We start from the raw sequence: 16231 nt of genomic DNA, 5'->3' as shown, positions 1-16231 counted from the left end.
AAATTTTTTTTTTTTTTTTTTTTTTTTTTTTTTTTTTTCTTACAAAAGAATGCCCTTGCAGTCCTTTGCAGGGAAAGTCCCGGTGTACTATTTACATTGGGTAACAAGCCAATGTATAATCGTGTCACTGTGACACGCTACAACTCAGTATCATTCCTAAATTAGCTGCATAGTCAGAACTCATTTCTTTTACAAAAGCAGCATTGCCTGCGTGAAGAGAAGAGGAAGGGAAGGGAAAGGAAGGGAAGGGAAGGGAAGGGAAGGAGAAATGGCATAATGTCATAATTATTTTCTATTAAAAATAAGTTTAGAAAGAAAAAATGCTGTGGTTTGGACAATCGATTTATTAAATCTTACATAACTGCACAGAAGAAAAGGATTTATATAAAGTACTTTGTAAACTAATCCCCAACAGAAAGCTCTTTCACATCTGCTGGCTGCTAAGAATACTTCTGAGTCTTTCATCAGTCTAATTCTGTCTGGATTTGACAGGATTAGATATAGGCAAATATTAAGGGCCACACGATTAGCTTTTCCTAAATCTTTCAAACTTCAGAACAGTGAAAAGGGGAGTAGGAAATGTGCAAAGAAATTAAATTACTCTATAGAAGACGTTCTGTTTTGTTTTGTTTTGAAATGAATTTGGTATGTTTCCAAAGAGTGATTTTAAGAAAATATTACTTTCTGTACAAACTAAACATTCCTGAATGGCAATAGAATGAGGGTATGCTCATGGTAAACCACTCCTAGCCCAAGTTAAACAGGCTGAGCACTCTCCTTGATGCTGCAAAAGAGATATTTAATTTCTTTATATGCTAGTTGCTTCCATGACCTCTGACTATTCCAGGGTTCTCTTGAGAGGGATCCTTTTTTTTTTCTCTTCTATTTTTCATGGCCCATATAATGCCTTAGTTTACACAGGAGGGAATTATTCAGTGAGAATCTCAGAGTTTGGCTTGTGATTGACAGAGTTATAAAAGATTCATTGTAGAAGGCAGAGTTCTTTGCAAATAAATGTATTTGTATTGTGCCATCTTTTCTTTGAAGCTGCTTCTCTGTGTGTGGTTGTAATTAGAACAAGACAAGCCAGCACTGTATATTATCAATCTCACCTAGTAGTAGCCTGTTAAAGCAGCTGTGTATAGAATAAGAAGATGGTAAACTGGCTATATGTGCATTTATATGCATGCATGTCCGAGTATCTTTATAGAAATGTCTCAAAGCTCCAGACCTTGAACAAAGAAATATAAAATACATGACGAGCAGTTACGTGTTTTTTTTTTTTTTTTTAATCATACAAATCCCCAGTTTTGCATTGCATATTACTTAATACAAGTGGAAAATTTGCTCTAAAATCACGTTACAAGTGATACATCATGCTTCTGCTTAAAAACATGCAAGCCACCATACAAATGCAATATAAAAATTAAATACATTAATAAAGTATATTTAAAAAATTACACCTTAAAATAAATTTCAAAATGTATTTGCACTGTTTGGCAACTTTTTTTTTCTTTTGCCACAAAGTTTTAGGAATGGTTACTAAGTAAAATTTAAAATACTTTTGTAAATAGCAGATATTACTTATTTATTTATTTTTTTTCACTCTGCATATCTGGCAAATGTAGAATGTGTATGTTTTGCATGCTGCAAATTTTTCAGCATTACAGAAGAAACAATTACATTTCTGATGAACTTCAGTTCTCTTTCACAGTTCACTTTTCTTAACTTCAGTTTGATCAGTTTTTATATTGCTTTATTTGGGGACATTTTAAAATACTGAGCCAAACCCTAGACTGCAAATCCTGGTGTAGCTGCACTGGATCTATGGGAGCAGTTAACAGTAAATACTTGTTGAAGATCTGTCTACAATTACTTTTCAGGGGAAAATGGTTTGTTGAATCACTTCATTAAATCCTTGTTGTCTTTGGACTCATCCAAATTTTTATTACGTTTGTTCTCAGGAACATGATTGTACACACAGCTCGACACCCAGTCACCATGGACAATGAGTTACGGAGACTGAACAACTGCATCACTTGAATATGCTAGTTTTCTTTTTCACAAAAGTACCTGGATGTATAATATTAGCAAACGGAATATCCTTACCTGATTGAGTACCCAAATGCTGTGCAGTATAAAACAGGATACCGTCTGGTGATAGAGGCTGAAACTGTAGTTTGATATGGGTCTTATGTCGGATATAAAAGGGTGCAAATGACATCCACGATGATTTGTTACTTCTGAAAGAAGGGTCACTAATGGAAATATCTGAAAAATATAAGAGCAAATGTCTTCTTCTGAAAGATACTTGTGAGTATTGCATTATTGTAACATCAGTTGTCTACAGATATTCTGTATACTTCACATACACTGTACATAATACTTCCAGTTCTTCCCTTTCTGAAGACTAAAAATAACCTAGATAGAGAATAAAACTCTCATAATAGCAAATCAAAGCCATTTTGTTTTCTGGATGCCTTGTCTTCATCAACAATCAAGCCTGTAGTTTTCATGCAAACTAAATGTGATGTTGTTAGTGCTTATTTTCAAATATATAAAAGTGTTATTTTTACATTGTTTAAAAAATCAAGCACAAAGTACTCTTATAGGAGTCAAAATAAGCAGTCATTTCTTCACTACATAGACAAAATCTTTAGTGGAAGATCTTTATGAACTGCTTTTTATGACGTAAGAATGTACATTATAAGTTGAATGTACATTATTAATAGCTGCTGAAATTTGTTTTTAGGATAATCACACTGAGCTGCTCAGTAATTCAAATGGTTCTGTACTATACTGAAATGTATAATATTTGAAATATACATTTTCCCTTTCTTTTCACAGTTTTTCTGCTGAAGCTGTGTTGTTTCTTTTTTTAAAAGACCAATTTCCTCAATTTGGCACCACAAATTTCCTAGAAGATTTATAGTAACTTGATTTCAGCCAAATATACCTTCAAGTTTTCCTAGTAGTGCACTCCTACATGACCTTATATTTTCTTTCCACATTCAAGTTTTCTCTAGAGCATCTGCTTGTGAATTCACTGCATGACAATGCAGTTGCACCTTGTACTGCTATCACAGATGGGCCTTAATTATTAGATTGGTATACAGCCAGCATGCTGCAAGACTTTGTAATTTGTCTGTTTGTCATACCATCTCCCTTAGAATTGGATTCAAGTTGGTTTTGGTGGATTGTTTCCAGCAGACAGATGCAGCATTATACAGGATCCAGATGCCTCACCTGTTGTCAGTACTTGATGATGCCTCAGTAAATAACACAACCGGCCTCTTTGTTATTTTATTTTTTCCCCTAGGTTACAGTTAATACTTCCAAGGAACGTGCATGAATTTAACACCGCAAATTCTAAGTGAGTTTAGAAATGTTTTAACCTCTGTAAAACCATTTCTAGTGGATTTATGGAATGTTATAAAGATCTGAACAAAACTTTTGATGATCCGCTATTCAACCTACATATATATCCTCACTCAAAAGCATTAAATTAACAAATCACTTCCATCTCAAGCATCATAATAGCTGTTACGACATCAAGGCTATGCAGTGTCTGTAGTAATATGTCAGAAATGCAAAGTTTTTGGCATCTATGCTTAAAAGACAACTAGTAAAAATACAATCTTGAGAGTAGCAATGACTGTGTAAGACAAATAGTAATAGAACTTTCTAAACAGATTAAGTGATATCATGCATGCAATTAAAATGTATGAACACTATCAGGTACAAAAGCCAAAACAAAGTAATACTTAAAATTAATGATTTTCATTTGGATTTTTAGATGCTTGTATTTTTTTTAGTGGGTAAGAGAAAATATTCTCCATTAGCAGTTATAGATGTAGTCTATACCTTGATGGCTTCATATTTAAAAATTACACAGAAATAATGATTCTTTTGTTCATAGACTTTTTTGCTTTCTGCATCAGTCTGTCTTCTCCTAGCAAAGTTTTGTACTCCAGGACTTAAATATGGAAGAACTGTGCCACAGCTGTCAATCTTATACTAAAATAAGTAAAGATCTTATACTAATCTCATAATAAAATAATACAAAAATAAAATACTGCTTAAAAGTATTATACACTAGGTGAAGTGTACAATGAGATATCTGAAAGTCCTCATGACACATTCAGTTTCACTTTGTCAATGTAGTTAATTCTTTACAGCTTATGAAGGAAGCATGGACAATGACTAGTGTGAAAGCAAAATGTTATGCTGCAGCAGGTGAAATGCTACATTGCTTATCATTGGCATGTATATGAGAGAAAGATTGCTGTAGCAAAATCCTTGGAGCAGAGAGAGAAAACAAGGATGGAAAAAAATCATGATTTTATAGTATCACTCAGAGAATGAATTAAATCCATGACTTTATTTCAAACAATATCTAAAGATATCATCAGTAGATGTCAGAAAGCTTTAGAAAGGCAGTATCATGATTCTGATTTACAGATATCAAATAAAATACTCTATTTAATATACTTTGTTTTGCAACATTCAAGATGCAAAGATTTTATTTCCATTTAGCTAAAACTGTTTTTATTTCCAATAAATTTATCTGAACAAATGTCAGAGAACAACATATTTTGCCACAGTGCGGCAGGACTAACTACAGGAAGTACTTGAATGACTTCTAATTTGCATGTAAATTATTCTGTAGGTCCTATAAATATTGATTACATGCATGAAAAAGATCTGAGTTGACAGGTACACGGAAAGTCCACCCATATATCAGAACAGAAGGCTTTAAGTCTACTGCAGTGCACAGAGATAATCAGAATAAAATTTAATTTTTTGCAACACTGCATCTATAGATAGACAAATTTTTAAGCTGTAGAATAAGAAAATTTAAGCATTTAAATTTGCTTTTATGGCAGGCATATGCAAAACAAACATGTTAAGTCAAATGCTGATATACTTTACTATTGTATTTTGGCAACAACCTTTGTTTTTTCCCCTAAGATAAGAATATAAGTAGTGCGGCAAAACTTGTACAAAACAGTTCCTGTGTTACATATTCTTACTCCAGAGAAACTCTGCTAAAACAGCTGAGATAAATGGATGCCTTTGACAGTCCTATAAGCTAAATTTGTAGGACCTCTACTGTGTAGCTGTTGTATTCCTCATTAGTGCACTCAGCACTGCATGGTGTACTGTTAGCACAACAGGCATTTAAGCAAACACTTTTATTCTGTATCAGATTAATGTCTCACTTCCCTAAGCTGAGTACTAGTATCTGATAAAGCTATGCATCTTTAAATGATACCGAAAGAATTAAACTCTAAATCCCTTTAGACCAATTAGAGATATGGGAACACATAACAAGTTTCTGCAAGTACTATTGCTGAAGTTTGCTTTTATTTCCCTCTATTAAACATTCATACATTTCAGGTTCCTCCTGCTACCCTTCTTTAAGTAGCCCTGTAATGCTCTATATTAGGTTTACATGGCAAGAGTTTGGTAGCAAGGTGGCTGCAGGGGCGGCCTCTGTGAGCTGAGCCCAGCAGCTGCCCCATGTCAGAGCAGAGCCAGCTCCAGCCGGCTCCAAAGGGACCCGCTGCTGGCCAGAGCCAAGCCTGGGAGTGACGCTGGATGGGCTTCTGGGGGAGCAGATTGAAGAAAGGGGGAAAATAAAACTACCGTGCAACAGCAGCTGGGAGCGAGGAGTGAGAACCAGCCCTGCAGACCCCAAGGTCAGTGCAGAAGGAGGACAGGAAGTGTTCCAGGCATGGAGCAGAAGTCCCCTGTGGTCAATGGAGAGCCCCTGCAGGAGCAGGCCTCGGGCCGGAGCTGCAGCCCGTGGAGAGGAGCCCACGCAGGAGCAGGGAGTCTGGGGGGAGCTGCCGCCCGTGGGGGACCCATGCTGGAGCAGTTTGCTCCTGGGGGATGGACCCCGTGGTACGGCGCCATGTGGGAGCAGTTCCTGAAGAGCTGCTGCCTGTGGGCAGCTCCTGCAGGCTCAGTTCGGGAAGGACGGCATCCCGTGGGAGGGACCCCACGTGGAGCAGGTGCAGAGAGTGACCGTGAAGGAGTGAAGGAGCGGTGGAGACGAAGCGTTAGGGACTGAGCACAACCCCCATTCCCTGTTCCCCTGCACTGCTCAGGGGGAGGCAGTAGAAGAGGGTGGATGGGTGGAAGGTGTTTTTAGTTTTATTTTTATTTCTCACTGCTCTAGTCTCCTAGTCATAGTCAATAAATTACAGTTATCTTCCTATGCTGAATCTGTTTTGCCTGTGACAGTAATTGTTGAGTGATCTCCCTAGTCTTATCTCAACACTTGAGCCCTTTTCATTGTATTTTATCCCCCTTTCACTTTGAGGAAAGAGAGTAAGAGAGGGGTTGTGGTGAAGCTCAGCTGCCCAGATGGTTAAAACTACCATATGTTCGTATGTCCTATTGAACCACTGTTATGAACAAAGATTTCTGTTATTCTTGCAGGCAGCTCCCACCATTGAAGCCTGACTGCTTGTGCACATCCTACCCTGCTGTCTCAGGAATTACACTGTGATAGTTTATTCAAGCAGCTTGTTGCCTCAAAATTTTCAGTGAGCCCATTTGCCATGCAGTCTGTCAAGAAATCTTGCAGCAGAAAAGTAAAACAACATAAAAAACTGAGCTCAAACACCAGGAAGGAAGCCTAGAGGGCATGGAAGCAGGGATGGGCTACCCAGCAGGAATACAGAGCCAACACCTGAATGTAACAGTGGTGAAGTTAGGAATCAAATGTCAGCAGGAGTGGAAACTGGCAAGGCATGTGAAGGGAAACAAGATTTCTAAAAAGAAGTATAAGTAAAATGTGTAGCCACTCCTCAATGGAGTGGGCACCTAGTGACAAAGGACATAGAAAAAGGCAAGATACTCAAAGCCTTGTTTGACTTTTTTCTTTTTTCTTTTCTTTTTTTTTTTTTTTTTACTGTTAAGGTCTGCTCAAGACTCCCAGGTCCCTGAGCCTGGAAGCAGCACTTGGGGAACTGAAGCATTATCTATGGCAGAGGAAGAACATGGGCACACTTCAGCCAGTTGGAAACAACCAAGGGCAGGGAACTGGCTAGGATGCATCCTAGAGTAATGAGGGAGATGGCCAATATCACCGTGGGGCTGCTCCTGATTGATAAGCTTTGAAAGATCATGGTGATCACAGGAGATTCCTGATGATTGTAGGAAAGCAAAACATCACATTTTCTTCCAGCAAAGGCAAGAAAGATGATGCAAAGACCTTACGACCCAGTCAACCTCACTTAGGAACTACCATGGAGCAAAAACCTCCTAGATGTAATATTGAAGCATATGGTTGACAAGGTCAAACTATGCATGACCAGTCTGATAAACTTTTTTGATGAGATGGGTGGCCCTATGACAAGCCAAGAACAGTGAATGCTTGCCTCAAGTTGGGGCAAGGCCTTCGACACAGTCTTTTCATAGCATACTTATACAGCCAAATTAGTTAAATATGGTTTGGATGATCAGTCTTTAATGCTGTATCAGCTATACCACTTTGTTTTTCTTTTCTCCAATCCCTTTTGCAACTAAATAATGCAAACATGATTCCTGCCTGTCAGTCCATGAGTAAGGTGAGCCAGATAGACTCAGGGGAGCAGCCAGTGCCACCTTTGGAGCCCAGATTACCCAGGCTGGTCCAGCGTAATAAGGCAGGGCTGAGGTCAAGTCCAGAAGTCAGTCTGTGGATTGGGCTCCAGGTCTAGATCAGCACAGCTCATGGACTGGATGTGGTGCTGCTGCAGTGCAGCCAGGGATCAAGGTCAAGAGCCTCTACTTAAAAGCTGCCCTTGAGCAAAGCAGGAGGAAGCTCTTGCTGAGGCTACTCAGCAGAGTTGTCTTCAAGACTAGACACCTGCACCATCTCTAGGATGACTGAGACCAAGCAGACAAACCATCAGGAGGTGGTGGAAGAATGCTCTCAGGACCTGGCACTTACAGCGCAGCACTGTTCATTAGTAATAAGCAGTTGTCTGAAATCTTTTAAACCCACAGTCAATGTTTTGAATCTGGCATAGAGAGTGAGCAGCTCCACCAGACACTTTTTTCACTTTGAAAAATAATGACAGGTGTGGCTGTATGGAAACCTTCAAGGCTTTTTTTTTTTTTTTTTTTTTTGAGGGGGTGGGGTGAGGAAGGTTGCGTATGTAGGTATTTGGATAAATTAAAAAAAAAAAAAAAAAGAACTTAACTGTGTTTTTATTTTCAATTATCACTGCTTACTTAATCTTTGAAGAGCTAACATTTCCATAACCAACAAACTAATTCAAGTATAGCAACAAAAAAACAACAAAACAACAACAAAATAACCAGTTGAACTTCCATTTTTAGTGCAGGAACAAGAAGTAGAGCATGTTAATGAAAGTATTGATTGTTAACACAACTCTAATAGACCAGTTAGAACAATGCATTCATGAAAGTGGTAATTTTGCCAGATCTGCAGCCATTAGTAATCCTTGTTGTCCCTGAAGACATGACTGAGCCAAACATTATTCTGAACAATACTGGAACAAGAGATTGCAATTTTGTAAGTGAAATCTACAGTTCTATTTGTTTTTGTTGCAGTAGATTTGTAATCACTAATTAGATATCTAATTAGCTAGGAAGTAACATCTAGGACCATATGGTTAAATCCCCAAGGAAACCTCCAGTTTTCCAAAGCCTAAAATAGCTATCACCATCCAAAGTCAAAACAGTAGACCTCAGGCTTTCCGTATGATACATGCTAAGGGATGAATGCCTAAGAATAAGTCATGGGCCCCAGTAAACTGTACTGGGAGCAGCTGTGAAACCTCAATGTGATGAAATGAATTAGAGTAGGAATATCAACCCAATTCTCCTGTATCTGAGGATATGGGATTATAAACAGGATATGTATAATTTCTATTAAAAATTGATAATTTCTATGGATAATTACAGGGGAGGTTCAGACTGGTTATCAGGAAAAGGTTCTTCACCCAGAGGGTGGCTGGGCACTGGAACAGGCTTCCCAGGGAAGCGGTCATGGCACAGAGCCTGCTGGACTTCAAGAAGCTTTTGGATAACATTCTCAGACACATGGTCTGATATATATATATATTTTGGGTGGTCTTATGGGGACTAAGGAGTTGGACTCGATGACCCTCATGGGTCCCTTCCAACTTGGAGATTCTATGATTCTATTTCTTCTGTACAATGAATATTTCAGTACACACACAAAAAAAGCTAGAAAATATTTGAAGATAAAGAAAAAAAAAAGAAATAATTTCATATCCAATAGCTCAGTGGTATTATATTATTTGAAATATGAGTTCAAGCAAATATGAGTTTGTTTGATAGTGAAAATGAATGCCTAATCACTAGATATGTGATACAAGCAAGAGCTACAAATGTTTAATCCATGCCTAGCTTTGGTAGCAAGCTTCACTCTAAGTACTGAAATGCTCTGAAGACACTTTCAAGATGAAACCTGAAAGAAGAAACACACAGTCTGAAAGTCCCTCATTGGGAAGATTTCTGCACTGGAAGCCTTCAAGTATCTCAAGACTAAGGCATTGAGAGGGATTGCGAGTATCTCAGTGCAGCCTGATAAAGCAATTGATAAAGAACTAATTATCTCAAAATATATGAATCTATTTCAAACTGAGATTTTCACTTAATCTTGAACTGGATTTAGTCTGAAAATAGTGCATGTGTGCTCTGAGAATGACTGGAATATAAGAAAGGTGGTACATAGTGTTTAAAAAACTAGTTAAGGAAATAGATTACCATATAATTGGAGGGATCAATTTTGGCATTAAGACACTTACATTTAGCTGCCTATGCATGTTACTTGTAGCCATTAAAATACTTATTACAGTCAAGTGTGATGTAGGATAGGGTTCAGTTGCTTAAAAATGCATGCCACTTGCTACTGAGATACTCTAGGAATACTGGATTCCAGGACATCCATATGAGCCTGGCTGGTACAACAGGAAACACAGGACTTTTTGGAGTTGGCAGCTGGAAGCCACAAAAGATATATGACAGCATACAGAAAGGACATATTTTCAGGCAATCGAATATCATCTCTCTTACAACAATCAGCGGAGACCACAAAGTCATTCTCCTCAACCTGAAGCAGCTCCTTCCAATGTTCCATTTGGTTTCCTAAATGTAGACACCTATTGTTATTTTACAACCACTATTGCCTTACATCCATGTCCTGTTCCAGAAAGGCACAGATGTCAGACAGGTCCTGTACTATACCTATCAACCCTGGTTGGATGATTTTGGATACACGTTTGAATACCAGGGCATCTCAAACAGCAGTAACCATCTGCCTTTAGACAAGCTTCTGATCAGCTAAATAGCCCCACTGCCTAAATTGACCATATTTTTGGTTAGGCATTGGAACGGGTTGCCCAGGGAGGTGGTGGAGTCACCATCCCTGGGGGCGTTTAAGGAAAGGTTGGATGTGGTGCTTAGGGACATGGATTAGTGGTGTTATTGGTGGTAGGGGGATGGCTGGACCAGATGATCTTGGAGGTCTTTTCCAGCCTTAATGATTCTATGATAATGGCAACCATAATGGCAACTTAGCTATTGAACTCACATATAGATACTTAAATCTAGGTACTTTGTCTTAAAAATGAATTCCTACCCTTGTCACAGTTTCTAGCTCTCCACACCTTCACAAAGTAAGGCAACTAGCAAATCATTCGGCAAATGATTTGCATTCAGCAAATCATTCATTCTCATAGAGGAAATCTGAAAATTATTCCAGAGCCATTCTGCTACATAGTTGTTAGCTGGCTGTATCTTGTTCTACTGAACTGGGTAATAAGAGGGAATGGTAAGTTCATGGTTGAATTTTTATTGGGCCTTTGCATCACTCTTGGCTGACTTGGTACAGAGGGCATTAGTTTTGTACTGCATACAAATTCTTTCTTTTTTGCCAAGCATGATTTCTGCTAAAGTTTATATATGATTAATCCATGGCATGTGTTTAAGTAGGCAACTCACTGTATTCTACTTGACATTTTGAATTATACAAAGAAATATTACGAATGCATGTTTTCTTGTGTCTACTGTGAATATTGTTTACTGATAAATCTGAAAGTTTAGACCATTTCATTTTTTTAAATAAAAATTTGAAAGAACATTTTATCCTTATAGAATATGATTGCTACTCCAAGATCTTCTCAGCATGTTGCCACAAGGTTTCAAAAAATTCTACTGGAAACAGAAAGCTTGATGGACCCTTTGTTGCTTAAATTACTAAGAGAACACAGTAGTGTCTGTGACTCAAAACAAGCAGCTAGTAAGTGCCCACAGTTGTCTTTAAAATGTTTAGAAATAGAAACACAAATTTCCAAACCGTAACTATGAAACAGTTTATGCATAAAATCAGCAAGTCTAAATGCGTTGTCAGATAAATCGAACATATTATGCATACTTGTATGTGTGCGTTTGTGCTTCAGTGTTTGTTTGTATGTAAGGTGCCTGTTTATGATAAAAATCTCGAGTTAAGCATACTCTAAATTAATTTGTCTTACACTAGTAGTAAATATACATTGGGGAATATTCTAGACTATGTAGAAAGAAAAAAAATCCTTATAGCAAAAATGATTCTAAAAGCCAGTTTCTCCCTCTTTTCATTATGACTAGTTTGTGACTAGATGGATTAGATAGTTACAGAATTGTCTTTATTTTATTCTCAGGTATTTGCAAAATTCTGCTGTACTATTTTATCAGACATGGAATTAGACATCAGAGTAACATCTAGAAAATTAACTTGGTTGGTAAACATGATCAAAGGAAATTGTCATTTGTTCATCAAGAAAATTGTTTTACTGCTTGATAAGTATCCTATTAAATTTAGGAACAATGAAAAGCTTTTACATTTGGTTTCCTTTCTTCAAGACCTGTACTGACAAGCAGTGACTGTAGCTATGGAATTCATAGCATAATATACAGTAGAAGACATCTATTATCAACTTATTTCTTTGTTAAAAGGGCAGCATCATTCCATTACAGGGTCTTGAAGAAAATAAAAGTTATTTTAGTAGGTGTTGTGAAAGTAAGTCATACAAACTAATTCCTTTGTATTTGAACACAGTAATAGTTTCAGTAAGTGCGCTTAAAGTTTATGGGACATGATGAAATTAGTGTTTTCTATATATCTGATCAGCATCTGTTTAATAGAGCCAAAACTTCCTCAGTAAGGAAGAAAACTATTGAATAATTAAAAAATTAAAGAAATTCAGTGATAAAAACCGTGCTTATTTTAGCCACTGTCAATTCTTCTCCAACACTGCCATCTACAGAATCTTTCATATACTACATTGATGTCCCCTTAAAAGAGAATATTATCAGGTCTGTAAAATTTTACAATTAACTTCTCTGAAATTACAGATTTTCTTCTTTCCTCTACAAAACCGAGTATATTACATAGGCTATAGATTTCACATGCTTAGTATCTAGTGGAATTCTAGCTTACGTAGCAAGATATGTCAAAGCTTGACATAATGTAAGAGGAGCTTCATTGACTCCAAATTTATTTTTGTTCAAGTTGTCTACTGCCTTTAAATTAGACTGTTTATGTCAAGATGAGAGACCTGATCTAATCTTTAAAAAAAGAAGGAAATACAAGATAAAAATGTTTGGATGATAGAAAAATACCTCAGGGAGATGTCAAACATAGTTGCTGTATTAAACTTTTCTCTAAACCTTTACTATTGGCCACTGCAAGAGATGGGATTACTGGACTCACAAAGGGACACTGTTCATACACAAGGAATAAACAGCTGAGGTGCAATTTGGTAAAGATTAGAATATAAATGCAGACAGTTATTAAGGATAGCATCCATATTTTTAATGTCAACATCCCTTAGTAACTACTAGTTGAGAAAAAGGCATTGTGGTCCACATACATAAAATATATATATACTATGATGTATATATATAATAATGTAATAATGACGTGCTACAAATCAAACTATTTGTCTGCAGCAAAAGGTTTTTATACTGTTCCTTCATCTCTAAACTTTGACACTTGATCTTGGCCACTTTTCTCACAAGCCAATAGGTCTACTGCATACTCAGAGGAGAATTGAAACAGCCAGGTCCTTAGCAATTTCTTGGCCCCAGGTACTGCATACAGCCAGGGACTTGGAAGGCTGCATCTGTCATCTCAAGCTCTGTCTGTGTCAAAGCCTCCACACCAGCAGAGATAGCTGCTCTGTTGCCTGCTGGTCTGTGGCATGTTGCCACCGTATCTGAGAATATATGAAGGGACTGAGTTCAACTGTGGGCACCCTTCTTCAAAAGAAGCAGTTCCTTAAGAACTGTTATAGACCCATCTGAACATATGATTTCATTTCTCTCATGCAGTTTTCATACAGAACCACCTGATCTAGTGGGTGGCATCCCTGCCCATGGCAGGGGGGTTGGAACTAGATGATCTTTAAGGTCCCTTCCAACCCAAGCCATTCTATGATGATTCTATATTTTTAGTGTTTGTTAGGCAGGTTAGTACTTGATTTCTGTCTTTTTATGTTTAATTATCTCTAACTTCTGTGGTCAAAGTACTATTTCTCATTACTGTGGTTCTAGCCCTACTGCCTTATTTATTTCACCTGACCTGTTGCTGTGTAATCCGTATTATTGTCCTGTATTTTTCTGTCACTATTATTTGGTAAAGTCCTATTTGTTCTTACTCTTTGCTATTCTCCTTTGATGTCTTTTGCCTCATAAATCTCTTCTGTCCTTTCCTCACACTTCTTTCCTTCTTTCTTGCACATTCATTAGTCTCCGTCATTTAATTTCCCTCTGTTCTCTTTGGGTCCCTTGGGCCATTCATTCTTCTTTGTCTCTTTTTCCTTTGGGCTTCAATAACCACCATCAATCCAGAGATGAGATATTCAATCTTGATAAACAGCTGTTTTTAGCAATTTGCCATCCACTAAAAGTGCAAACTCTGCTTTGAAAAATCTCATGATAATTCATTACTCTGCCAGAGTAAGGTGAAATGCAGGGCACGGAGTTTGGTGAGGACCCATAGACCCTACTTATAAAAATAAAGCTTTAAAATAAAACAGAAGTGAACCCTCTAATGTGTTTTCCAGGTGGAAGTATTACTAAGAGGATGACGATCTACAAGAAATATAATTTTCTATTGCTCATTTATAAGCTATCTCTTTTAGGTAATAGTGGCCATCGCAAGGAGATCCAAATCTATTAGGAAACTACAACACAGGGGTTTTTACTTGAATAATTAACAGCTTTATGTATAGCACACATGCTGTTGGTCAGTGTCCTGAGTCCAGATGTTATTATATTTTAAAATCTCACTTGAAATGAGAATTCAAAGTCTAAATGTTCACATGAAGAGCCCTGAAAAACTGTTGCAGCAGAGGCAATAGAGGAAGCACATTCTTACCTGGAATAAAGAATTTAACAATGGTCTTCCAGAAGCTATATTCTTTTTGATTTGGGCCTACCAATTGCAAGTGCTCTCTGAAATGGGATTTTAAAACTTTATGAAACTATTGGACGAGGACTGCAAAACAGGTTAAAAACAGCTCAGCTTGTCAGTTTTGTGCTTGAAACTTGCTCTGGAGGAAGAACAAGGGAGGTTGGACATTGGCAGGCAGTTTGAGAAGGGAGCTATTTAACAGTAACTGGTGTTCTTCAAAAGATGTAAAGAGAGCATCTTGAAAGAAAAACGTACACTTATACAATATTAACTTGAATTTGAGAACTGCTGAATAGAGGATGCAGAACCATACTAAAATCTCTTTGCACACAGAGGCACTTCAGACATTTACAGGAAAAGTCCATGAGCTTGTAGCACTTGTGTATGCACATTGTTGGATATTCATTTGTACAATCCCTTACAGGTGAAAACACCTCGATAAAGGATTCCTATATGTAAGGCTAAGAAAAGATGGGTAGATTGAAGACATATTTTGAGGGCGACAAGTCAGGGAAAACAATCACCTGGAGATTATTACAGTGATATTTGCATTTCTCAGTGCATCCCTATCCAACAGCTACTGAAGTCAAGAACAACCTCTCCACCACTGTCAGAGGAAATTGGATAAGGTCCTAAATGCTTACTACTTCTGAAATGTGCTCAGAAGTGTGCTGAGAAGAGTATTTCTCAATGTACTTCATTATGGTGAGCTTGGGAATTGACCTGAGCAGAGGATCACTATAACACTGCTCTGGAATGCTTCCTGTCCCCTCAGTATCTGACAGTGTCAGACTGCCCATGGATTTAGTTGAATGATTTGAAAAAAAAATGAGGGAAAAAATGGTGTTGAAAATAAGCAGAGTCAGAAAACTATCTAACATTTCACAGTTTTAAATGACTTGATTTTTCTAACAGAAAGGAGTACCAGTTTCCATCTTTAATAAAACCTATTTTATACCTTGTGATTTCATTTCACATTTCATTTATATTTTACAAAATTCTGTGTTTTTTTTTCTGCCAGGACATTACTGTCAAGTAACTCTGTGTACAGTGTACTATTCACTTGACATACCTTGTTCGCAGTAGGTACCGGTTGTTCCAAGAGGACAGTGACATGTGTAGCCATCAGGTAGCGGCACACAGGTACCACCTTGCTTGCACAGATGTGGAGGATCGTGCTCTGGATCACATATTGACACCATCTCTGTGCAAAATGCACCTTTCCATCCAGTGAGGCAGTCACAGCTATGGTAGGTAAGTGAAAGGGAAGAATGCAACATTATTACCAAAAGAAATCAATGGTTCAGTAGCAAAGTAATCAAGATTTTCAAGTCTAGGATACCTATATTTAATCATCTGGTTGAAAATGGAAACTAGAAGAGTGTAGTAACAAAGTTTATAATTTACCTTTTTGATATGTTTACTTTATAGCAAGAAAATTGTATTTCATAGGGAACATATTATTTTTAATATTTCAGTTACAGGATCAGTATCTACAAGAAACAGTCAAGTTTGTGGTTATTTTTTGTATTTTGCTCTACAAATAGCTTAAGGGAGCTTTGACTGCATAAACTAGTATGAGTCAAAGTGGAATTTAAAAAGGAAAGCAAAGTAGCGAAGAGCATCTATAAAAACACAATCAGATGTCACTACAAAAGAACTGTTAACAATGCAAAATTTTAACTACTAACAGGAGTCTGTCAGCAACTGCCTTTCATTTAGCTGTTATTCATTTGCTAAATTCTTATAACTGTCAATCAGAGATAGGCTTTGTGAAGCATTTGATGG

General features: G+C 37.3%; 1 protein-coding gene across 1 annotated transcript in view; it reads right to left on the bottom strand.

The window, feature by feature from the left end:
* Positions 1–16231, bottom strand: part of EYS (eyes shut homolog) — an 883205-nt gene that overhangs the window by 7419 nt on the left and 859555 nt on the right. Inside the window, exons 47-48 of the mRNA XM_035323172.1 lie at positions 15516–15688; positions 2110–2271 (exon numbers count right to left, since the gene is read on the bottom strand). Coding sequence (XP_035179063.1) covers positions 2110–2271; positions 15516–15688 — 335 coding nt within the window. The remainder of the gene's footprint in view (positions 1–2109; positions 2272–15515; positions 15689–16231) is intronic.

The sequence above is a fragment of the Oxyura jamaicensis genome, chromosome 3 (assembly GCF_011077185.1).
Source record: "Oxyura jamaicensis isolate SHBP4307 breed ruddy duck chromosome 3, BPBGC_Ojam_1.0, whole genome shotgun sequence".
Classification (NCBI taxonomy): domain Eukaryota; kingdom Metazoa; phylum Chordata; class Aves; order Anseriformes; family Anatidae; genus Oxyura; species Oxyura jamaicensis.
This window is presented reverse-complemented; position numbering and strand designations above follow the sequence as displayed.